We start from the raw sequence: 26,634 nt of genomic DNA, 5'->3' as shown, positions 1-26,634 counted from the left end.
AGGGGTTCCTCCAGTAAATGTAAAATATTTTATATTTGTCATCAGGCAGCTGAAAACAGGCTGCTATTTATTATTATAATCTAGAAAATAGATTTTATTTCTGAAATCTTGTATTCTTAATTTGGGTCCACTTTAAAAGGAAATAAATATGGCAGCCTCCATGTCCCTCTCACTTCAGCTATGAGGGCTCGTTTTCACTATCGCGAATCCGCATGCGTCCAACGCATGCGGATTCGCACATGTAATGCAAGTGGATGGGCCTGTTTCCACTGTAGCGTGGTTGAGGTGCGGTTTTTTCAGCGGTGAAAAAAAGCGCAAAATAGCCGCAGAATTCGCCTGCGAGTGGAATGCATGCGAATCGCCGCTAATGTATTTAATAGGAAATTTGCATGCTGTTTTGGTATGCGAATTTTCATGCAAATTTCCATGCGAATTCGCATGAAATCAATGGAAAAGCACACCAGCATTGCCATGGTTAAATTCGCATACATCGTCATCCATGCGAATTTTCATGCGAATTCGACGAAAATTCGCATGCACACACGCGAAATTCGCATCCACATGCAAATTTTGCCGCAGCGATTTCGCAACGCAATAGTGGAAACGAGCCCTACAGCTACTTTTGAAGAGAAGTTTAATGTCTGTTTCTCATGACTCGTAACCTCTCCTGTTATACCGTTTGGTTTCATTTCTTTCTAATATACACGTTTGATTGTTTTTTTTTTCTGTACATGTTTGTCCTATAAAATGATGAAATGTCTTTCCTCCGGAAGAAGGGAACATGTTGATGAATGGAATATCTTCGTTATAAAAATTCTTCTTCTATTCTCTCTGACTAGTGGTTAGGCCGACAGAAGGGGATGACGGCACACCTAGCGTATGGAATCTCAGAATTTAGAATCCTATTTATTTCGCCAAGTTGCTACACCCGGAACTGTTTGTGGTACACATCGGCATAGAGCATAATGCAAGAACAACATCCAAACATAACGTGCAATACGAAAATGCATTGAAGAACAGATCTAGGCATTGAAACCTAGTAGTGCAAGTACAGGTGTAATGAAGAACAGACGTAGAACAGCTACGTAGCAGCTAGTCCTGCTATTGAGTTATTTAGTTCTAGGTGCGAATACACAGTGAATGAAGAACCGCCCCAGAATAAGTACATACAGGCCTGGGTGACAGTCCTGCTATTTAGCTTTGCTGTGTGCAGGGCTCACGTTCAGAAGGCGCACTGCTTGGGGGGAAAAGGAGCTCCTTTGTCTGGAAGTTTTGGTGGAAATAGCTCTGTAGCGGTGGTCGGCGCGCATGCGGTTAAAAAAGCGACCGCCGGGGTGGAGGGGGTCTTGCGTGATCCTATTTGCCCGTGTTCTCAGCCTGGATGCGTGGAGGAGGGCCAGTGGAGGCAGGGGTGAACCGATGATTCTTTCTGCGGCATTGATTATTCTCTGTAGTCTGTGCTTGTTGCTTGTAGTGGCGCCGCCATACCAGACGATGATGGAGGAGCACAGGATAGACTGGATGGTGGCAGTGTAGAAGCTTGACATCCGCTCCTGCGGCATGCCAAACTTCCTTAGTTGTCTCAGGAAGAACAGCCGTTGCTGAGCCTTCTTTTGGCATTTAGTGGTGTGTTCACACCATCTCAATCTGAAGGTGCCCATTAACATACCTCCCAACTGTTTGAGATGAGAAAGAGGGACACTTAACCCCTGTCACACCCCTGATCACGCCCCCTTCACAATCCTAGGCACTCGTACCATAAAGATTTCGTAAGAAAAATATGTTGTTTTATAGTTCAAACCACACTGGTCCTTTCTATCCTGGTTCATTTTCCTTCATATTAACATTTTAAAATTAGTAATATATCAATTTAAAGGATGGGAATAAAGTTTAGAGTCAATCAAACACATTGTTAGCAGAGAAATATATACGGTATATATATTTACATGAAAAGAGGGACAAAGTCCTAAATGAGGGACAAATGAGGAAAGAGGGACAGAGGGATACGGCTCCCAAAGAGGGACTGTCCCTCCAGAAGAGGGTCAGTTGGGAGCTAAGCGTTAATTATATGATCTTATGTGTACACTTCGATGTAATAGGAGTATCGCAAAACCCTGGTAGTGGAAAAGGGCCCTTACTGGGGGTGTCCATGAATACCTTGTGGGTGTCTTTTACTCCACTTATTTCAGTGTTCCAGCTTAGGCTTCACTCTGTGCTCATGCATGTAAACATTAGCACATCCAAATAAGGGAGGGGAGGTGTGGGATTCTCTGACCTACACTTTCAGCAACTATGCAAACTGCAGTACTTTTTAATGACTAATGAGGATTTTTTGCATTGCAGTGGGGATACGATGCTCCTGTCGCATCCCATCCAGCGCAAAAAATTACAAACGTGACTCTGAAGCAGAGTGCGCCGTCAGAGTCATATGCATAGCACCGAACCCCCGCTCAGTCATGTACTCCCTGCTAGACAGGAAGTACGTCACCGGGATTTCTCTCAGACCGCGCATGAGCGCCGCGATGCACCTAAAGTATAATTAAAGAGGACCTAAAGCGAGAGGGATATGGAGGCTTCCATATTTATTTCCTTTTAAACAATGGATATTGCCTGGCTGTCCTGCTGATCCTCTGCCTCTAATACTTTTAGCCACAGCCCCTGAACAAGCATGCAGATCAGGTGCTCTGACTGGATTAGCTGCATGCTTGTTTCAGGTGTGTGATTCAGCCACTACTGCAGCCAAAGAGATTAGCAGGGTTGCCAGGCAACTGGTATTGTTTAAAAGGAAATAAGCTTGGAAGCCTTGCTTTAGTTTCCCTGTGGTACCCAGCTGTGAGTCCCGCCATATTGCTACAGATAGAGGAGAGCTTGCCTTGCAGGAAGAGGTGCTGTAACATCAGTGTGTGGTTGTGCAAGCAGCAGTGCTGTAAGACCAGAGAACAGGATATCTGGGTTGCATCAGAAATCTCAGGTCACAGAACATGCTGGACATTTACCATCACTGCTCCTAAAGAAATAGGACATAAATGAGGAGGTTGTGTGACTTGGGTACTCCAGTGAGCTGCAAGTGAGGGAATAAACTGTCCTACTACAAACCCCAAATCATTCCATGTCTTTAGAGCAGTTTGCTGAAGTTAGTGTCAAAACCGCTCAGAACAAGCTAAGAAAAATGTTCCTTGTACCCATGTCTGCAAAGCAACCGGCTGTTTTTTAAAGAGACACTGAAGCGAAACAAAAATTATGATATAATGATTTGGTTGTGTAGTACGGATAATTACTAGAACATTAGTAGCAAAGAAAATATTCTCCTATTTTTATTTTCAGATCTATTGTGTTTTTCATAACATTGCATCATTCTCTAATATTTGCAGTTCACACAGTACTCCGCATTCTAAATGATTTCACAGAGCAGGCCAGTGAACTTTTGAACTGTCCTCTGGAGAGAAAAAGAAAATACAGTGACTGACCTTACACATAATAAGCTCTTTGAAAGTCGTGGAGCTCAATGGCTCTATTGCATAGATAACAACTGGAGTTTCTTAACTCTTCCATTACTGGAAACAATATTAGACTTGTGTCTCTGCTCCTAATGTTTTATTTCTTAGCGGTACTACACATACAAATCATTATATCATTTTTTTTTTTTTTGCATGAGTGTCTCTTTAAAGGAGTCGTCAGGGAAAAATTAACAAATGAGCTTTACTCACCTGGGGCTTTCTCAGCCCCTTGCAGCCGACAGTCCCCTCTGCTCCGTGCCGCCGCCCTGGTCTCCGCGCACGATATTCAGGCCGACCCCGAGGTTGTCCTTATTGCGGCTGCGTGAAGCGCCACTGTTAATCATGATCATGTTGCCCGCGGCATACTGCACAGGCGCAGAACTACTGCGCAGTACGCCGCGGGCAAGGTGACTATGATTGACAGCGGCGCTTCGCACAGCCGCAGTAAGGACGACTTCAGGGTGGAGACCGGGACGTCGGTGGGGAGCGGAGGTGACCGCGTGGGACAGTCGGCTGCAAGGGGCTGGAGAAAGCCCCAGGTGAGTAAAGCTCATTTGTTAATTTTCGAGTCCTTTAAAAGCGTACCATAACCAATGAGTGAACTTCATCCCAATCACTAACTGATACCCCCCCATCTCACAAGAAATCTTTACCTTTTCTTAAATGGATCATCAGGGGGCTCTGTATGGCTGATATTGTGGTGAAACCCCTCCCACAGTGTGATGTCAGCACATAATATTGCATCGTTCTGTCATATTTGCAGTTTACAAACCTCTCTGTATTTTAAACTATAAAACAAAGCAGAAATAATGAGCCTTTGAACTTTTCCTGCTGTAAAACTTTATCTCCACCTCTGTCTCAGTGTTTCTTGGCTGTTTAAATGCTTCAGAAAACAAAACTGTCTTCAAAGTTGAGTGGAATAGCTTAGAGAAGCACTTAAAGGGCCAGTGCACACCAAAAACCGCTAGCGGATCCGCAAACGTTAGCGGCTTTTGAAGCTGTTTTTCAGAGTGATTCTAGGCACGTTTACAGAGATTTTCTAAACATGCCTAGCTTTTTTTTTTTGGAGCGTTTTTGTGTAGCAGATTTCATATTTTGTTACAGTAAAGCTGTTACTGAACAGCTAATGTAACAAAAACGCCTGGAAAGCCGCTCTGATCTAGCGTTTTTCAGAGCAGTTTTCCACTTTCCTATACTTTAACATTGAGGCAGAAACGCCTCAGAAATCTCAAAAATGCTGCAGCCCCCGAGTTTGCGTTTGGGGGAAAAATGAACCGCTCTGGTGTGCGCCAGCCCATTGAAATACATTAGCCAAGCGGTTTTCTATCCCCAAGTGTTTTAAAAAACGCTCAGAACCGTGCTGGTGTGCACCAGCCCTTACATAGATGTTTTTTTTTTATTAAACATTTTTATTAGCGGAAGACCTGCTAACCTAGAAATAAAAAACACATATTTAAGTAGATAAATCCTACTTCTACTTGCATAACAGATGTATCGTGCTATCCACGTAATGATTCCTGTGAATTTTATAAAGGAAAAGCAGAAAATCCTATTCTAAGCAGTGGCCATCTGGCCAAGCTAATGCTGACATCATATCCTCCCTGACTCTTGTTTTTCCCCCCTCCCTTCTCTTGCTCATTGTGTATTCATTAGCTGCCCTCCTCCCAGAGTCTTCAGACACTCCCACTGAGGTGTATGCTAACAACTGCACTGTCTTTTTTTGTTTACACATCCAATCACTGAGTCATTTCAGCCTTGCTTGTAAACACAAGTGATCAGAGGGTGTTTCTGATAAGCAGCTAGGCAGGGAAATAAATGGAAGAGGAGGAATATATTATAGATAAAAAGAACTCCCAGCATTCAACTCTTTGGTGTGAGAACTACAAACCATAACAGCAGAAAACGTTTTGCAAGTTTTGAACGCAGGATTAGCATCTTTATCACTTAACCAGCCGAGCGGTATGGACGAGCTCAGCTCGTCCATCACCGCCGGAGGCTGCCGCTCAGGCCCTGCTGGGCCGATTTTCTTCAAATAAAGAGCAGCACACGCAGCCGGCACTTTGCCAGCCGCGTGTGCTGCCTGATCGCCGCCGCTCTGTGGCGATCCGCCGCGAGCAGCGGCGAAAGAGGGTCCCCCCAGCCACCTGAGCCCAGCGTAGCCGGAACAAAAAGTTCCGGCCAGCGCTAAGGGCTGGATCGGAGGCGGCTGACGTCAGGACGTCGGCTGACGTCCATGACGTCACTCCGCTCGTCGCTATGGCGACGATGTAAGCAAAACAAGGAAGGCCGCTCATTGCGGCCTTCCTTGTTTATTCTGGGCGCCGGAGGCGATCGGAAGAACGCCTCCGGAGCGCCCTCTAGTGGGCTTTCATGCAGCCAACTTTCAGTTGGCTGCATGAAATAGTTTTTTTTTAATTAAAAAAAAACCCTCCCGCAGCCGCCCTGGCGATCTTAATAGAACGCCAGGGTGGTTAATACACTCAGACCAGTTGCTGTTGAAATTTGATTTTTATGGTGACAATCCCACTTTAAACAAACCGGGTTAATGGCGTTGAGTATACAAGCGCATTTTGAAAATTTATTTTTAAGTACTCTGTGTTTAAAGGAAACCAGAGCTGACATAAATTAAAAGTGTTATACATACCTGGGGCTTCCTCCAGCCCCATGCGCACCGATCGCTCCCACGCCGCCCGTTCAAGAAGAGGTAGAAGGCTGAGGATGGCGGTGTGGGAGCTATCCGTGCGCATGAGGCTGGAGGAAGCCCCAGGTATGTATAACACTTTTAATTTATGTCAGCTCTGTAACTCTTTAACTCTTCCTGTACTGGAAAATAATAAGACTCTTTTTTCTTTGCTTCTAATGTTCCACGTCTTAGCTGAACTTCACACACAATTCACTAGCTCATACGTTTTTCGCTTCAGGTTTGCATAAAATGTTTAAATGTTATTGTCTCCGGTGGCAGAATCCTGTTGCCGCTGGCGGAATCAAATTTTTGGAGCACTATTAAGTAAATAAAATGATCATCGCTGTATATTTCCTTTTTCTTGAAATTAGGAGTTACAATCCAAGCACTAGGTGAGTATGTTTTCTCTCCACATTTCGCTGCGTTCTGTTCGGCGGTTTGGCCCTTCCATAGCACTGTCTGTTCAATGATTCATTCCGTGTTTGCCGCCATGAGCGATGGCCTTGGGCCGCGATGTACGGTTAATCCGGGGTTTATATCCTCTCCGAGGGATCTTCTGCACAACTTCAAACTTTTTTTTCACTGAGGAATCCGTTCCAACCAGACTCCTGAAATCATCTCGTGTAGAAGTCGTCGGATGTCAGATCAGCCTGATGGATTTTACATGCCGGAGGGTTAAAAATAGATGTTACTGGAAGGGTTAAGTTGAAGATTTTTTTACTCTGGCAGTCTGTAGAGGTCTCTGACTTGACTTAGAAGTGGAACTCTGGCTGATCGAGTTGGCGGAAGGATAGAATCTTTTATTACTATTATTACTGTTTAGTATTTATATAGCACCAACATTTTCAGCAGCGATGTACAGAGTATATTGTCTCGTCACTTAATTGTCACAATCTAATCTCAGTCATAGTCGTATGTCTATGTATGTAGCATGTAGTGTATGTATCGTAGTCTAGGGCAGAGCAGGATTATCCACCAGGCAACCTAGGCAGGTACCTGGGGCCTAGTGGGCATCAAGGGGCCCACCTGCCACCTTTTTTGACGGCTCTCCGCTTCAGCTTATCATAAGGACCACACGGGAGCCCCAAATCCTACTACCTTGCCTAGAGCCCCGTTACATCCTAATCCATCTCTGGTCTAGGGCTAATTTAGGGGGAAGCCAATTAACTTATTTATATGTTTTTGGGATGTGGGAGGAAAGCGGAGTGCCCAGAGGAAACCCACGCAGACACGGGGAGAACATACAAACTCTATGCTGATAGTGCCCTGGCTGGGATTCAAATCAGTTTTTCTTTGGTTTTGGTCCTTGTTAGGTAGACTTTACCCCTCCTTCCTCTCCTGGTCACAGACCAGGACATGATAGATTTCTATTCTACATGGGAAACAGACAGCAATAAGACTATTGCTATACGGTAGTAAAGGTGGTATACACTTATCGATTTTTCCCTTAGATATCGCTGCTCTAATTTCTGGAGGGGAAAGCGCTGAAGGAGGGCCTGAGGTGAGGGATGGGGGAGTCGCCCCCGTCACTGTGTGCCCGCTAAGCTCCCCTCCTGCGTTAGTCTGGGGGGGCATCTATACCTTGCTACCTGTACTGGGAGCACCTTAGGCATTCGATATTGGGGGGCACATATACCTGGCTATCTATATTGGGGCACCTGTACCTGGCTACCTATACTGGGGCACCTATACCTGGCTACCTATACTAGGGGCACCTATACCTGGCTACCTATACTGGGGCACCTATACCTGGCTACCTATTCTGGGGGCACCTATACCTGGCTACCTATACTGGGGGCACCTATACCTGGCTACCTATACTGGGGGCACCTATACCTGGCTACCTATACTGGGGGCACCTATACCTGGCTACCTATTCTGGGGGCACCTATACCTGGCTATCTAATCTGGGGGCACCTATACCTGGCTACCTATACTGGGGGCACCTATACCTGGCTTACTATACAGGGGGCATATATACCTGGCTACCTATACTGGGGGCACCTATACCTGGCTACCTATACTGGGGGCACCTATACCTGGCTACCTATACTGGGGGCACCTATACCTGGCTACCTATGCTGGGGGCACCTATACCTGGCTACCTATGCTGGGGGCACCTATACCTGGCTACCTATTCTGGGGCACTTATACCTGGCTACCTATACTGGGGCCACCTATACCTGGCTACCTATACTGGGGGCACCTATACCTGGCTACCTATACTGGGGGCACCTATACCTGGCTACCTATACTGGGGGCACCTATACCGGGCTACCTATTGTGGGGGCACCTATACCTGGCTACCTATTCTGGGGGCACCTATACCTGGCTACCTATTCTGGTGGAACCTATACCTGGCTACCTATTCTGGGGGCACCTATACCTGGCTACCTATACTGGGGGCACCTATACCTGGCTTCCTATACAGGGGGCATATATACCTGGCTACCTATACTGGGGGCACCTATACCTGGCTACCTATACTGGGGGCACCTATACCTGGCTACCTATGCTGGGGGCACCTATACCTGGCTACCTATGCTGGGGGCACCTATACCTGGTTACCTATTCTGGGGGCACCTATACCTGGCTACCTATACTGGGGGCACCTATACCTGGCTACCTATACTGGGGCACCTATACCTGGCTACCTATACTGGGGCCACCTATACCTGGCTACCTATACTGGGGCCACCTATACCTGGCTACCTATACTGGGGGCACCTATACCTGGCTACCTATACTGGGGGCACCTATACCTGGCTACCTATACTGGGCACACTTATACCTGGCTACCTATACTGGGGGCACCTATACCTGGCTACCTATTGTGGGGGCACCTATACCTGGCTACCTATTCTGGTGGAACCTATACCTGGCTACCTATATTGGGGCACCTATACCTGGCTACCCCATCCAAAGTTTTGCAGTGGGGGGGGGGGGGGGGAGTGATCTCTAGTTATGCCCCTGATTCTGGGGATGGTCAAAAGGATGCAGGGTTATGCAAGTTAAGTGTGCAAATGTATGCAGCCTGAGAATGATTATCCTCTCATTGACCATCTGTGGCGACTGTGTGAGGTCTTGTTCACACGAAGGACGTTTTTGCCCTTTTTTCAAGCGCAGGCAATTTTAAAAATTGCCCTAAAAACGCTTGTGCAATGACTCTTTATGAGAGGTTCACATCTGAGCGGTTTGTTTCCGATCCGCTCAGCAAAGCGCTGGCTGTACCGTTTTCGAGGTGATTTTGCCTCAATGGAAGGTATAGGAAAGCGCAAACGCTCACAAAATTGCTTTGTGCAGCGTTTGCGTTCGCGTTTTTAAGAATAAATACATTGTATTTATTATTTTCCGGGTCAAAGAGTTCACTTCCTGACTTGCGTCGGAGTGAATTTAAAAACTGAACTGGAAAAGCGCTTAGAAAAGTGTTTTTACCAAAAGCCCAGCGCGCAGTGGAGGGCCGGGAGGGGAAAAAACTACCGCACAAAGTCGCAGAACGATTGCGTTTGTGATTACGATTTTGGATGTGAACAAGGCCTGAGGGTGTTTAAGCATTTATTTAATGTAGTGTTTACCAGTTTCCTAGATTTTTTTTATGTGGTGTTGTTTATATTACTATTATTATTATTTTTGTTTTCCAGAGAGACCTGAACTACCTGCAGCAATGGCTGGAAGCTTTTGTCACTAACTTTGAGAAGATCATCTCGGTGGAGACTCTGGAACCGCGGAGGTGAGTCTCGGGATTTTTGCGGTCTTTCTGTGTGGTTTTGTTTGGTAGGTGTGGTTCGTAGGTCGTCAAACTGATTGTTTGATTGTAATCACAGCAAGACAGCAGGTGCGGGATTGCCCATACATCTGTAGATTTGCCAGCTGACTATCCGATTTGATAATTATTGGATTGGATGAAAATGTGTGCCGCAAAAACATACCCTATCGAGGATGCAACCGATTTCGGGATATTCAGAATAAGAGCTTAGACTGAAATTATTTTAATCATTCATTTTAAAACCTTCAAGAATGATCTAGCAAAGGAATGAGATGATCTAGTAGAAGTATAGTAGTTTAGTAGTATAGTGGGCAGCAAGGTGGTGTAGTGGTTAGCACTCTAGCCTTGCAGTGCTGCGTCTCCAGTTCATATCCCAGCCAGGGCACTATTTGCACAGAGTTTGTATATTCTCCCCATGTCTCCATGGTTAATTGGCTTCCCCCCTAAATTAGCCCTAGACTATGATACATACACCACACCATACATACATTGGCATATGACTATGGTAGGGATTAGATTGTGAGCCCCTCTGAGGGACAGTTAAAGGGACACTTAAGTCAAACAAAAAAATGAGTTTTACTCACCTGGGGCTTCCAATAGCCCCCTGCAGCTGTCCGGTGCCCTCGCCGTCTCCCTCCGATCCTCCTGGCCCCGCCGGCAGCCACTTCCTGTTTCGATGACAGGAGCTGACCGGCTGGGGACGCAAGTGATTCTTCGCGTTCCTGGCCACGATAGCGCCATCTATGCTGCTATAGCATATATCATATACCATATAGCAGCATAGAGGGTGCTAATGTGTCTGGGAACGCGAAGAATCACTCGCGTCCCCAGCCTGTCAGCTCCTGTCACCGAAACAGGAAATGGCTGCAGGTGGGGCCAGGAGGATCGGAGGGAGACGGCGAGGGTACCGGACAGCTGCAGGGGGCTATTGGAAGCCCCAGGTGAGTAAAACTCATTTTTTTTGTTTAAGTGTCCCATTAAGTGACGACAATACACTCTGTACAGCGCTGTGGAAGATGTTGGCGCTATATAAATACTAAATAAAAATAAATATTAATACAGTAAAATATAGTCTATGGAATTAGCATGTCCTTTGGAATTGTAAGTCTAAGAAGTTGGTAGAAAGTTCTTTTAAGTGTCCAAATAAAAGGAAGTTGGGCCTGGGGTCAGGTCAGGCCAGCAGATAGATCCGGGATGGATGGCTCAATAGTTGAGCAAGCATGGGATATGAAACTGACCTATACCTATTTTCAGTGCTAGTTACCATAGGTGAAAATCTTTAAAGCGGAACTGTAAATTCCTTAAATACAGTTTCACTTACTTGGGGCTTCCCCAAGCCCCCGGCAGCCGTCCTTTCCCGTGCCGGTCCTGCATGATCCTCAGTTCTCCCGTCGCCAGCTACTGCGCCTGCATGCCCCGAGCTATGCGAAGCTTTCTTCGCGTTCCCGCCCGCTATAGTGTCCTGCACTATCAGCGCAGGATGCTATTGCGGGCTGGAACGCAAAGAAAGCTTCTAGCAGCGGGAGAACGGAGGATCGTGCAGGACCGGCGCGGGACAGGACGGCTGCAGGGGGCATGGGGAAGCCTCAGGTAAGTGTGTTTTTTTAAAAAGGAATTTACAGTTCCGCTTTAACCTCCGTGGCGGTATACAATGAACAGAGGCGCCAAAAGTATAAGATTAGATTAAATGAGCTTAAAAACCAACTTAAATGGCAAAATTGAAGGAGGAAGTGGTGGTCTTACCTCCCTCAAGCAGACACGACAACGACTGCGATTCAGACAGTCAAACACATTTATTAGGAACGCCAAAAAGAAATGCAACGCGTTTCGCAGGTTCAACCCCGCTTCATCAGGCAATATAGGGAGGAGTATCAAACAATCTGCACAAGGATTCAAATTAAGCGCCTCTGTGCAGATTGTTTGATACTCCTCCCTATATTGCCTGATGAAGCGGGTTGAACCTGCGAAACGCGTTGCATTTCTTTTTGGCGTTCCTAATAAATGTGTTTGACTGTCTGAATCGCAGTCGTTGTCGTGTCTGCTTGAGGGAGGTAAGACCACCACTTCCTCCTTCATTTTTGCCATTTAAGTTAGTTTTTAAGCTCATTTAATCTAATCTTATACTTTTGGCACCTCTGTTCATTGTATACAATTTTGAGTCCACCCTTGGTGGAGGGTTGCTACCCTTTCTTCCTGTCTACAGAGGGCGACTTCTTAATCCTGAGTGGGGTCAAGATGATCTCCCCACCTGCCTTTTCAGTGGTTGCCTGCTGGTGACCCTGACTTGTGAGTATTTAGCAATACGAATGTATTGCCACCTTATCCAGTACATATTACACTATTGGGGCTCTTGGTGTTCCCTGTTTTTATCTCCGTGGTGGTATGATTAATTCTGGATTTTAGGTTCTAAAAGCGGTGCAATATATTCACAAGCTTAAAGACCCTAAAAATCATACCGCTACAAAGATCGGCGGGTGCCCTGCACGTTACTCAACTCCCATGGATCCAGCGCGGGGTACCGCTCTGAGCTGCGGATTTCTGGCCCGAGCATGACGCTGGGTTACCGCTAAGGTTACTGCTAAGAAGGTTAAAGGGGCACTGTAGTCCGGGCAGGCGCTCCCATTGATGTGGGGGGGAGGGGGCAATTGCCCCAGGGGCTAAAGCTCTGTGGGGCTCCCAAGCTCTGCTGCCTCACTTCCCCAGCTTCAGGGATGTTGTCCCTGGGGCCACTGCTCTGTTCGAAACAATATCAAGTCACCTGTCCCGGCCCTGGTCCATCCGTGCTCCGATCTCCCTCGGAGACTGAGGGGGGTAGCCAGGTCAGGAGGGCAGGGGCCTTCCAGGTTAATTTTGCCCCAGGGCCCCATCATTGCTTCAACCGGCCTTGACTGTAGAGACCTATTCAGGACACCCACTTTTATGGTAATTTTCCTGGTTTCAGCATCAGAAACCCTTCCTATAATCTGTATATTGCCGTAACTCCGCCCTCTTAGTGATGCTTGGCCTAGGCTGTTGAGTTATGCATTAGGCTGTGAATGGGAGATATCAGTGTAGTTAACTTGCATATTGGTTCATATCCTTATTCAGGCCTGAAGATTCTGCCTCTGAGATCCCGGTGTTACCGCGAGATGTCCTCCAGGTATTGAGCCAGCAGCTTGGCCACTGTGCCGAGGATTTAACCGAACAAAGCAGCCTGAATCAGGCCCTACTCCTCCTCAAATTCTTTATCATCATCAGCAGGTGAGCGGCTCTACCGAACAACTGGGAAAATGTGTCCAGCCCTCTGTGTTCTGCCAATGAGCAGGGGGAGGGGTGTGGCAAGAGAGGGTGTGTCCACTGTATCCAGCCCTCTGTGTTCTGCCAATGATTGCGGGGGAGGGAACATGGGAAAGGAGGGTGTGTCCGCTGTATCCAGCCCTCTGTGCTCTGCTTGTGATCAGGGGGAGGGGATATGGGAAGAGAGGGTGTGTCCTCTGTTTCCAGCCCTCTGTGTTCTGCTTGTGATCAGGGGGAGGGGATGTGGGAAGAGAGGGTGTCAGCTGTATCCAGTGGGGGGTGGAGTCTGGCTGCTGCTGACGCACTCTCTTTTTCTACCTCTCTTTCCTCTGATAACAGGAAGAACATAGAACATGTTTCTGTGGTATTGGAGAGAGCTAAGGACCCTCCCACCCGGGAGCTTTATTGGGCTGTGGCAAGGGTATTTTAGGATGATTTTGAGCTGGAAACACTATTTTTGAACAGTGCAGCGCCTTCCTTTCAGATTAGCAATATGTACTTTGTCCTGTCCATTGGAAAGGGGTGTGAAGTTAGCAAGTTTTTTGGAAACTCTCTACACTTTTTAAAAGAAAGCTAAACTTTAGTGGAGAGAGGTGGGAGATGTGCCTGAGCACCTGAGAAGATAGTGGCATTTAAGGGCTGTCTGTGGATGAGCTGCATGCATTCTGCAAGGGGAGGAATCTGGGTACAGCGTTTGCCAAACATGTTTGTAACTGTGGTGGTTGCAAGCTTCCATATTTATACGGTATCTGGTATGGCACAGCCAGCTAGAATATGGAAAGTAAATGAGATTTCTAATACCTCTGCATTGATGAATAGCGTGGGCGGTGCTGATAAAGTTGTGTCAGATTGTGAACAGAAGTTTGGCTGTAAGGGGGGTAACAGTGAGGGGGGCCCAGCAGAGACAGCACATCACCATAATCACTGAGCACTCTGTGTTATGTAATAATAGAGTGTGCTATAGATTGTGGGGGAGTCAGAGGGGCTGTGGAGCTGCCGCTGTATCATCACAACTCGGGGGTCCGGCACATCCGTTACCATGGAGACCAGCCTCCTCTTTCCAGCTTGCAGCGGGGAACCTGTCATAAGCCTTGCAGGGAGGGAGCCCCCCAGAGCTTAGCATTACAGAAGTAGACTTTGAGAGGGTGTGTGTGTGTGTATATGTGTGTATGTGTGTGTGTGTGTGTATATGTGAGTATATGTGTGTGTGTATATGTGAGTATATGTGTGTGTGTATATGTGAGTATATGTGTGTGTGTATGTGTGTGTATATGTGTGTATGTGTGTGTGTGTGTTTGTGTATGTGTGTGTGTATATGCATGTGTATGTAGTGTGTGTGTATATGTGTATATGTGTGTGTGTGTGTGTGTGTGTGTGTGTGTGTATGTATGTGTACGTGTGTATATGTGTATATGTGTGTGTATATGTGTGTACATGTGTACATGTGTATATGTGTGTATGTGTGTATGTGTATGTGTGTATGTGTATGCGTGTGTGTATATGTGTGTGTATGTGTGTGTGTGTGTGTGTGTGTATATATATATATGTATATATATATATATATATATATATATATATATATATATATATATATATATATACACACACATTTTTATATATATATATATATATATATATATATATATATATATATATATATATATATATATATATATATATATATATATATATATATATATATATATATATATAATAATTTTTTTTTTCTTTTTCTGCTTTCTCTGTTTTGTAGAGGCTGTCATTTTGCATATGGAAATGCTGTTAGGGTGCCCATACATTACATGGTATGGCATCAATATCCAGCCGATTCAATCATACTGATTGAATCTGTAATAGACTGAGGCAGCAACATGGCCACTAGCATTTTCCAACATGCCAAATTCAGCCAAAAATCGATCATACTGATCAGGTATGCTGGAAAGTCTCAGTGGGAAAGTTTGATTGGGTGTGCAGTGGTAACGGAGTCCGATTTTTCTGACAACTGACTGTCCCTTGGCCGGTGTCCTCCCCATGCTCAGGTGTGGTGAGTGTGATAAGGTGTGATGATATGCACATAACAGGGAATCCACCTTAAAGGGACTCCGAGCACCTCTCATGGGCATGCCTTTAAGACAGAGGACTTCCAACAAAGTCGTGCTATGACCCCTCTGGAGGAGCCTCTTGCAATGGCCATGCGTGTCACTTCCTCTTTCTGCTTCATTCAGTGATGCACTTCTCTAACAGAGAAGACAGGGGTGACCTGGACGTTATAACATAGCCAAGATGGCAGCCGCGATTTTTAAATTGAAATCGAATGAAAACTATTTGGTGTAGAATGGTGATTTCAAATGAAAGAGGAGAGCACAAGCTACAGAATGGTATGCATCTTTAACCACTTGAGGACCCAGCCTTTACCCCCCCCCCCCCCCTTAAGGACCAGCGCTGATTACTGAGATCTGTGCTGGGTGGGCTCTACAGCCCCCAGCACAGATCAAACATTAGGCAGAGCGACCAGATCGCCCCCCTTTTTTCCCCACTAGGGGGATGATGTGCTGGGGGGGTATGATCGCTCCTACCTGCGTGTGGCTGGCGGGAGGGGGGCACCTCAAAGCCCCCTCCACCGCAGGATTCTCCCTCTCCTCCCTCCCTTCCCCCGGAGATCGGAGGCTGCACAGGAACGAATCTGTTCTGTGCAGCCTCTAACAGGCTCCTGCCTGTCATGTGACAGCGATCCCCGGACGCTGATTGGCCGGGGATCGCTGATCTGGTACAACGCTGCTACTGTTAGCAGCGTTGTACAAATGTAAACAAAGCGGATTATTTCCGCTTGTGTTTACATTTAGCTTGCGAGCCGCGATCGGCGGCCTGCAGCCTATTCACGGAGCCCCCCGCCGTGAATTGACAGGAAGAAGCCGCTCGCGCGATCGGCTGTTTCCTGATTAATTAGCCTACAGCCGGCGACGCAGATGTGCGTCGCTGGTCCTGCAGCTACCACTTTGCCGACGCGCGTTATGAGTGCGCGGTCGGCAAGTGGTTAAGAACTTTGCAGTACTGGTCGGACTCTTAAAGGCATGCTTATGAGAGGTGCTGTGGAGTGCAGACGAGCACAGCCTCTGCACGGCCACAGATCCCAAGTGGGAATTGTACAGATTTAAAGCAATGCAAGAGAGACAGACTAAATGTGTTCCCCAAACTAGTCGCCACCCAGCGACGGTAAACACACATTCGCAGAAACAAAGCGAGAACGCAATCGCAAGAGAGACGATTGCCAGAAGTGACACAAGGCTGATCAGAAGGCTGAACACGAGAGTAGCAAAGGCACAGCAAACAACAATAAAAGATAAGGAAAATAACAAACGCTAGCTAAACGCAAACACTGCATTCATTCGCTACAGTTAACGCGTTTACAACGCGTTCTCCGCACAAAAAGCGCAACAGAGACAAGCATGCCACCCTAACTAGCCACAAGTAACACAAAGGAGCACAAACAGACGAGACAGACAGATGAGGTAACCAGTAGCAACCGCTGCTCCAGCTTACGCTCCAGGAACACATCAGAAGGATCCACAGCCGCTACCGCTAGAGGCTAGTGCCATCCAAACAAGACAGACAGATGAGGTAGCCAGTAGCAACCGCTGCTCCAGCTTACACTCCAGGAACATAGATCAGAAGGATCCACAGCCGCTACCGCTAGAGGCTAGTGCGATCCAGACAGATGAACAGAAGGGGCTACCAGTAGCAACCGCTGCTCTGGTTAGCACCCCCAGACAGACAGAACGATTTCCTGTCGACCACCGCTGACGACAGGACAATCGCAGCAGTGAGGCAACACAGACAAAACAGAAGGCAACCTGACTGCACTAGAGGAGCTGCCTAGTGCAGTCCCAAGAATTACTCTAAGATAAACTTTAGCAAACAAACAGGGCTGATACTCTAGGAGAGTTCATCAGAAACAAACCATGAAGGATGACCAGCAAAGGATTCTGGGAGAACATGGCTTTTATACTGCCAGCCTTCAAAAGAGGCAGCTAGGGGATTTGCATAACAAATGTATGCAAATTCCTCAGCAGCAGAGCAGGTCTGAAACTTACAAAGAAAATACAGGTCTCTTTTCCAGAGACCTGCAGCCCTCATACTTAAGGAATGGTCAAACAGCTGTCTGCCCGTGCAGCCAGCTGAGCGGATCATACACAGTGGGACATTACATGTCGGGTTCAGTGCTGTCAGGCCGCAGAGCCGGGACAAGGTCCTCCTGCACCCAAGGCTGAGACAAGTCCGCCTCCATCCCTCCCACCGCCCAGCCATCACACACTGTTTGCTATCAGACTAAGAGGCTCCCCAGGGCCCCCAACACCTTAATCTCTAGTTATCTGGCTTGCAGTCACTGCCATGTATCCCCTTTTCTTATTCCTCTCTGCTTCAAACACAATAGGGCAATGATAGCTGAGGGAGTTGTGCCCCCCTCCTACACTGCGCCCTAAGGCTGCAGCCTCTCTCGCCTCTGCCTGGCCCTGTGCCCCCTCCTACACTGCGCCCTGAGGCTGGAGCCTCTGTCGCCTCGGCCTGGCCCTGCATCGGGGATTGCCCATTGGCATTGGTGGTTGCTGAGATTTCAGCCTCACAGGAAAGTCCCATCATATAAATATTTTATTTTCTGTATTTCCTGGAAAACTGCCTAGAATAGATAATTATTTTCTAATAGCAGCTGCCCGTCCCAATAACGTGAAGCCCCCAATGCCATTGGGAAACCCCTAAACGTCCTTGTGGGGAAATACCCAAGGGGAGAAACTACGGGCAGGTGTTGCCATCTGTGAACTACACAGTAACATCCTTTCCCCTTAAAAATAAGTATTTGCTTCATTAAAAAAAAATAAAAAAAATTAAAGAGGCCCTGTAGTGACATAAAGTAGAACGCAGTAAATTATTTAAGTACTCCCGTGTATGATAATTTTCCTGGTTTGAGCATCAGAAGCACTTCCTATCCTATACAATAAAATGCAAGTGGCCCTGCGTCTTTAACTGAATGGTTTTGTGTCCCTGGCTTTTTTGTACTGAGCATGTGCGCAGCCAGGGCAGTTAGGACACAGGGCCGGATCTAATGCTGGGAATACACGGTTCGTTTTTGCCTTCGTTTAAACCTTCGTTTCGATTGTGCCTTTTGTCCTTTTCGATCCCGAAATAATCGGTCATACGGTTAATATCACCACCCACGGTTTCGTTTTTTTTTTCGATTCTGATGGTTTCGTTTTTCCAATGATCGAAGGCTGCAAAGAAACGAAACGAAAATCCCTTTTTACAGGGACGGACTAGCATAAACGAATATATAATCGATCTGAACAGCCATCAAGCCTACCAATGGCTCGATTAGATGGATAAAGAGAGATAATATCAAACATGTTCGATCACTAGTCGTTCGTTTTTGGGGTCTATTAATCGAAACTATAATGAGATTATGACTATTTTCACATACGTTTTCAACACTCGATTCGTTTACCGAACGAATCGAAGGTTTAAACGAAGGCAAAAACGAACCGTGTATTCCCAGCATAACAGTTTGCTGTATGCTGTACACAGAGGTTCTCATTGCATTGTGGGAAATAAGAGCTTTTTCCAACTGCCAAGCAAGCAGCTCCCTGTGTACATATACTTCAGACAGTGGTGGGGAACGAGCCAGCGGGACTCGTATGTGCGCACATTGCGGAGGGTAGCGGCTGTGACCTAATGCTTGTTTTTAACGGTCGGGCCTTTTTTCTAGTATTTATATATTGCTGTATACTGGTATGTAGACAAGACAAATAATGTCGCACTTTTTTCGTGGTGGACTCAAAGCACCAGAGCTGCAGCCAGTAGAGCACGCTGTATAGGCAGTAGCAGTGTTGGGGAGTCTTGCCCAATGTCTCCTCACTGAATAGGTGCAGACTTCTTGTACAGGCAGAGCCTAGATTTGAACCCTGGTCGCCTGTGTCAGAGGCAGAGCCCATAACCAGTACACTATCCAGCCAATAGCCAAGCCCTCCTAGTGATACACTAAAGTTCCTATTTAAAGTAAAAGATTTATAACTTTAAACCACAAAATAACTGAAACACTAGTTGTACTACATTTGGATTGATTTCTATATCATTATTTACTACCAGTAGACGCAAGCCCGTTTTAAAACTGTCTCTAGGTCTGTTTTTTTAAAGAAAACCCGTGGTGTGTTTAAAGAATGTTATCTGCATACAGAGGCTGGATCTGCCTATACAGCCCAGCCTCTGTTGCTATCCCAAACCCCCCTAAGGTCCCCCTGCACTCTGCAATCCCTCATAAATCACAGCCATGCTGTGAGGCTGTGTTTACATCTGTAGTGTCAGTCTCAGCTGCTCCCCCTCCTCCTGCATAGCTCTGGTCCCAGCCCCCGCCCCTTCCCTCCAATCAGCAGGCAGGGAAGGGATGCAGGCGGGGACTGGAGTTCTGCAGGAGGCGGGGAGAGCAGCAGACTGACACTATAGAGATAAACACAGCCAGCTCTGACAAGCTGTTTGTCAGCAGCGTGGCTGTGATTTATGAGGGATTGCAGAGTGCAGGGGGACCTTAGTGGGGTTTGGGATAGCAACAGAGGCTGGGCTGTATAGGCAGATCCAGCCTCTGTATGCAGATAATATTCTTCAAACCCACCTCGGGTTCTCTTTAAGCTTCTCATGCGCGCAAATGCGCACGCTCCCGCCTGGCTCTCTGTTCCCGTCCTCCAGTCCCAACTGCTGCCCGGGTCTGTGCTGCGCACATGCGCAGTAGCAAAAAGCACGGACCCAGCTACACAGGGACAGCGGTACGCAGGACAGAGGAGTTTTATTATAGAGGATAATGTTTATATGAATCTTATACCCGGGCTGACAGTCTACAATGTGCACTTGACTTATGTCTATATGTCTGTCATTCACCTTCCTACTAATATAATTAACCCTATATTGTTGTAACTATTTAACTGTATGAATTTATATTTATTTGGTCTAATATCTCTTGTTTCCAAAAATATTTAGTGTGATCTCTCCTGATATGTAGTCCAGCCCTGTAATACCATGTTTCATCAAAAATAAGACACTGTCTTGTGTTCATTTTTCCTCCATAAGATGTGCTAGGGATGATTTTCAGGGATATCTTATATTTTGAGGGATATAAAAGCAGACTCTAAGGCTCAACACACACCATACAATCTTGGTTGTTCAATCTTACCACTTTCATGTAGTATAAGAGCTTATCCAACCAATCATTCAATGTGTTGGCCCTTATACTACATAGATTTGGTAGATCTGTACAACCAAGATTGTATGGTGTGTGTTGAGCTTTAGTGTAATGGGGAGGTGACTAGTCTCTTACTACACCTCCCTTTTGGATGCTCCCCCCCCCCCCTCTCCCCCCTCCGTTCACCTGTAAACAGCTCTAATATCCTAAGAGGGTTGGCGACCTTTGGCCCGGTCCCCTCACATGCGCTGTATGCTGGGTTGACTTCCTTGTTACTGCGCCAAGGACGCATCAGCACGAGCACACGCATTGGCCATGACTGCAATGGAGCGCGGTTATAAAGGACCTGCCCCGGCATACAGCGCATGCGCGGTGACCGGGTCAAAGGGCACTGACCATCTTAGGATATTGCAGCTGTTTTATAGGCGAATGGAGGGGGACACCAAAAAGGGAGGTGCGGTAAGAGACTGCACGCCTCCCCACTTTGTTTTGGGAAAACACGGTAACTGTTAACCCCGTCATGTCCTGCATGCAGGATGCCCCTCCCCTCTCCCCAGACAGCTGACCGGCTGATGGATGTGTGACCGCATTATGTCTTGCAGGAATCTGGAGAATGTGGAGAAGGAGAGGACTCCGGTCTTTGTGTGCGAGGTCATCCACCTGCTGAGTGCCTCCGCCATCAAGGTGAGACTCTCCTCATATGTGCCAAACCCTGTACTTGATTCAATGTAGGGAAAAAATGCATATCCAAATACCGTTAAAGAAAACCTATAACAAAGAAAAGCTCCCCTGGGGGGAAGCCGCCGGATCTGATTGAGGCTTCCCCCGTCCTTCTGTGTCCCGCGGCGGCGAAAAAACTCCGGGAATGGCGGGGATGTAAATATTTACCTTCCCGGCTCCAGCGCAGGCGCAGTATCGGCTCTCCGCTCGGAGATAGGCAGAAATAGCCGATCTCTATCTAAGTCTCCTGCGCCTGTATAGTAGAACGGACCCGACAGAGATCGTCTATTTCCTCCTATCTCCGTGCTGAGAGCCGCAACAGGGCCCCGATGGAGCCAGGGAAGGTAAATATAGCAAGCCTTGTCAGGCTTGTCGAGCCCGGATTGCGGGTCGCTTCGGGGGAGCCAGCACTGGACTGCCTGCAGCTACAGGGGAGGGGGGAGCCTCATTGGGACCCTGAGGCTTCCCCCTCCCGAGGTGAGTACCCCCCAGGGGAACTTTTTTTTTGTTACAAAGTCTCTTTAAATATGGCAACATCCGTTTGTAGACTTGTGAGGTGCCGACAGAGCCGGATCATCCACAAGGCAAACCTAGGCAGTTATTAAGGGCCTGTAGAGAGTCTAGGGGCCCAGTGGATGCTAGCTCCCACCAAGTCTTAACTAAAAAAAGCCAGGTGACTATCAGCGGTGGCCAAAAACTGCTACCTTGCCTAGGGCCCCATTTTATCTTAATCCATTTCTGGGGCTGAGGCCCTGGAGCAATGCCATACATGGCTGGATAAAGGTCTAATCTGGCAAGCAATCCATCCCTCCTCAATCAGAAGTTGAACGGGTACTAGTATTCAATTAACCGCCTTGCCACGCTCAAATCTCGATCTATTGATTTTACACTTTAAAACGGACCTGAACTCATAACTTCCTCTCTGCTCTAAAAGATAACTAACAACCTACAACACCTTTAAAGAAAAACATTTTTGTTACAGCTGATAGAAATCCTGCAATAAATCTGCAGTGGGTCTGTTTACAAATTAGCTGCTCTGCCATTGCATAGGAGATTTCTTAGCTGACACAGCTGAGCGATCGGGTGAATTAGACAGGCTAAACTCTCTAAGGCCTGGAACCCACTAGCTGTACGTTACTAAGGCGTTTCTAAGCGCTCGCGATATGAAAAGTTGTAATGTAATGCTATGGGTGTGATCCCACTTGAGGGATGCGATTTTATAAATATCCCCCATAGCATTGCATTAGCAAGAGCTTTTCAAATCGCCAGTGCTTTGAAAAGGCTGCTAGTGGGTTTGAGCCCTAAATACAAACCGGTTGCATTTCTATGTTTTTCTTCTGTCCTGTGCAAGAGTTCAGGTCCACTGTAAGCTCTTTATTCAGAGCATCCATGTAAGGAGAGAGATTCTCGTACTTTTTATGTATGGCCCCTGAAGCTTCCTGGACAAGAAATATGACCTTTTGAATAGTTTTAGGAATCTGCCTGCACTCAATATTATTTTTTATTTATATAGCGCCAGCATATTCCATAGCTCTGTACACTGTACTAAACAAACATTGGGGAACATGTATACATGAGAAGTTCAAAACACTGTACAGTCAGGATATCCAGAAATGCAAATACAGACATAGCTGATGTGTGGTGTGTGGTACATGTTCATATGATAAACTACAGAAGAATAAGGAACACTAGGAGGAGGTCCCTGCCCTTGTGGGCTTACAATCTACACCAGGGGTCAGGATCCTTTTTGGCTGGGAGAGACATAAACGCCACACATTTTAAAATATAATTCCATGAGAGCCATACAATATGTTTCAAATTGGGACGGTGCGCATGTGCAGCAGAGAGCTCACTTACCTGTTGCCATGGTGATGTATATACAGTTGATCCGCCAGGCAGCAGAATGTCAGACAGTTCTTCAGCTTCTCTTGGGTTTCAGCAACTTCAAGCAATTTCTTAGACAGGAGAAATACCGACTAACAGCTTGTACAATTAGCTAGCTGACTTGGGGGTTGATTCACTTTGTAGGACGAGATCCCTGCACTATTATTATTATTATTATTTATTGTATTTATAAAGCGCCAACATATTACGCAGCGCTGAACATTAATTTAGGTTACAGACAATATTTAGGGGTGACATACAGCAATATGACAATACAGGAATACAAGAAAACCAGATCACACAGCACAGTATGAGTACAAGGTAATGCTTAGTCAGTCACTGGATGGGAGCATGGAGATTAGGCAAGTTAGGTTCACTCAAATGCATAGCATGGGTTCACAGTAATGGAGGTGCCAGATCAGGTAGGACACAAAAGGAGGAGGACCCTGCCCAAAGGCTTACAATCTAGAGATGGCCCAATAGGCTGCTTGTCAAGTGACAGACAGCCTATCGGGCCAATCAGATTGTGGGAATCTCGTCCTACAAAGTCACTGGACCTGACAGTGCTCAGAGTGGGACAATTGGAGTAGCTGTTAGTTTTGGGGGGAGCGCAAGTAAGTTAGTAGTGCATGCTGCAGCAGTAACGTGCCTATTCTGAAAATGTTACTTGTGCTGCCACACTGAGTTGTGCTGCTTGAGCAGTGTAGCTTAGTGAATCAACCCCTACTGATTTGTCTGTGAGCCAGATGTAGCCATAAAAAGAGCCACATCTGGCTCCCAAGCCATAGGTTCCCTACCCCTGCTCTAGAGGGTAGTGGGTTGGAGAGATTAGGGAAAGAGACAGGGGTTAGCGGATAAGACAGTAAGCCTCCAATGCTACCTATAGCAATTGATAGGCTTGTCTGGACAGGTGTGCATTGAGGCTCGGAGCATGATGGGCAGGTTGTGGGAGAGAGTTACAAAGGAGAGGTGATGCCCGTGAGAAGTCCTGGATGCGGGAGTGAGAGGAAGTGACCAAGCTTAGAGGACAAGAGGGTCTCCAGGTGAGATGGTGTCTAGAGATTGAGAAAATAGTGTCCATTTATGTAGAGCTTTGTATGATCGGAACGTCTTACGAGTTGGCAGATCTGTGGATATTTTTAGCAGCTCAGTTTGAAGCTGAGTGATCTTTATGTAAACACGGAAAGGAGAACAATCCTCCATTGTGCGTCTGAGAAAGCGAGACAAAAAAGAAAGTGGAAGTTACCAGTAATATTCAGAATAACGACTTGCTGTCCTCACACCGTCTCTGAGAGTAAAACCAGGAAATGGTCATCTGACTCCTCTCTGAAAATGTCCTTATTGATCGTTGGCCATCTGCAGATCTGTGATTAGGCCTGGAATGTGGACCTGATTGTCAGCTCCCTGGCACAAACCTCTCACTCATGTGTAGCCTTAAAGGGAACCTGAAGTGAGTAAAATTATTTAAAATAAACACATGACGTAGCTGCAAATGAATATTACATACTAACCTCACCGTCAGTTCCTCTCAGAAGCTCACCATTTTATTCTTACAGTGATCCCATCCAGTTCTGACAACATTTTGTCAGAACTGAAATATACCAGTTGCTGTAGGTTATATATCAGCAGCTGTCAGTTACAGCTGAATGTGCAAGGTAATGTCCATGTTTCCCTATGGCTCAGGTGGGTGAAATTACAGTTTAACAGTGTGCTGACCAGGAAGCTGTTATGGGGTAATGGCCATTTTTAAAATGGAGGATGGAGAATTCCATTGATCACAGTGGACAAACAGGACGCAGGAGAGGAGAAAGAGATTGATGAGTAGACTACACAGGAGGTAAGTATGACCTGTGTATAGGGCGCATGCGCGGCGCTTCCGGAATGGCCGCTTGATCTCGGAGCTCCAGCCCGTACCACTGTCCGCTTAGCCGCACACAGCCACACAAAGCTTCCTGAGCGCGGCTCTTACCGGGATCGATAGCGGAGACTCTCCTGCGGCAGATGCCCTCAAAACCGCCACCCAAAACGGCAACACAGAAGGGCACGATGGATCGGTTTGTCCGCCCCCCAGGTAATCAAGATGGCGCCGACCACGCAGAGCACATTGATCCGCCAGGCATACAGGCCCACACAAATCCTGACACAGCTCCAGTCACAAACGCAGCCTTAGAAGCTGCGCTGGACAGACACTATCATTCCCTGCAGGAATCCTTCCAACAGTTCATGCTCGCAGCAGTAAAAGAGCTCAAAGCGGACATTTTAGGCCTGGGAAATAGAGTAAACACTCTGGAAGACAAATATGATGCTTTAGCACAGAAACAAGCAGACTTACAAGAAGAGCAACAGCTCTCCCAATCTGACTGCAAATCCCTACGTACTGCTCATGAGGATCTGGAAAATAGAGAGAGGAGACAAAACCTCAGAATAAAAGGGATTTCTAAATCTGTAACCCCAGACCAAATTAAAGCTCATCTCACTGATTTCTTCAAAACATTAGCTCCAGACATACCAGATGAACTTTGGCGAATGGATAGGGCTCATAGATCCCTAAGTGATAAACAAGCTACTTCAAGGGGGCCAAAGGACATTATCATAAGACTGCATTACTATGAGGCTAAAGAGATCATCTTGGGGGCTTTACGCAAATCACCCTCAACTTCTTTCAAAGGAGATGACATACAAGTTTTCAATGATCTCTCACTTATAACGTTAGCTAAACGCAGGGCTCTTAAACCCATCACACAACTTCTGAGGGAGTCTAACATCCCCTACAAATGGGGTTTTCCCTTCCGTCTTATTGTTATCAGAAATGGTATGACTTTCTCGCTCACGGACCCAGATGATGCCCCTCTCTTCCTCAAGCAGATGGGCCTAAGACCACCACCACCGGATCCCTCCCAACGTCTCCGCTCTCCTTTGGCGCTCTCTCCCCCTAGGAAGGTCCGCCATATATCAGAATGGACCAAGGCCCCGATCCGCAGCCTCACCTACACACAGGACTCGGATTCTATGGAAGCACACCCTAGCTAACTCCCTGATGTCTTTGGCATAACCTGGGACATAAACTGTTCGCAAAAATTATGCTTTATAACACAAAACCTTAAGCGGAAGAAAAAAAAAAAAAAAAAAGGAACACTCACTTAACTTTCAGTTCACCTATGGGGAACACCTATTGAGGTGCTTCTTGCTTACCACTAATCTGGAAATACTCTCGCTATCACCGGTACTAGACTGATATGCTTAACATGGGCTATGGGACTCGAGACAACGGTCTCGGTGCTCCAGCATCCGCCCTCGGAGGCTCACTCCCGGACCTACCGGGTCCCCTGAGGTCCCAGGTATTTCCGGGGTACCCTCACCCAGACAACCATTTTGGGTTGTCCCTACTTGCGGCCACATGATCTGCAGTGGCTGTTTAAGGTTATGGATGGTAATGTTTATGTTTCTGTTAACTAACTTTCTTTTGTTTAGGTTTAATGGTTTTCCCCTACTTAAGTCACGGTGTTCAGAGTTAGTCTTATTCCTCACAAGTCTCTACATGCTGGATTATGGTTAAACTCATTACTTTAAATACAAAGGGTCTCAACTC

At 46.7% G+C, this 26,634-nt stretch overlaps 1 protein-coding gene across 3 annotated transcripts in view; it reads left to right on the top strand.

Moving 5' to 3' along the window:
• Positions 1–26,634, top strand: part of NBEAL2 (neurobeachin like 2) — a 239,052-nt gene that overhangs the window by 92,457 nt on the left and 119,961 nt on the right. For all 3 annotated transcript variants that reach the window (XM_068235222.1, XM_068235221.1, XM_068235220.1), the window contains exons 2-4: positions 9,822–9,910; positions 13,034–13,186; positions 21,044–21,125. In XM_068235222.1, coding sequence (XP_068091323.1) covers positions 9,822–9,910; positions 13,034–13,186; positions 21,044–21,125 — 324 coding nt within the window. The remainder of the gene's footprint in view (positions 1–9,821; positions 9,911–13,033; positions 13,187–21,043; positions 21,126–26,634) is intronic.

The sequence above is a fragment of the Hyperolius riggenbachi genome, chromosome 5, assembly GCF_040937935.1.
Source record: "Hyperolius riggenbachi isolate aHypRig1 chromosome 5, aHypRig1.pri, whole genome shotgun sequence".
NCBI classification, from domain to species: Eukaryota; Metazoa; Chordata; class Amphibia; order Anura; family Hyperoliidae; genus Hyperolius; species Hyperolius riggenbachi.
This window is presented reverse-complemented; position numbering and strand designations above follow the sequence as displayed.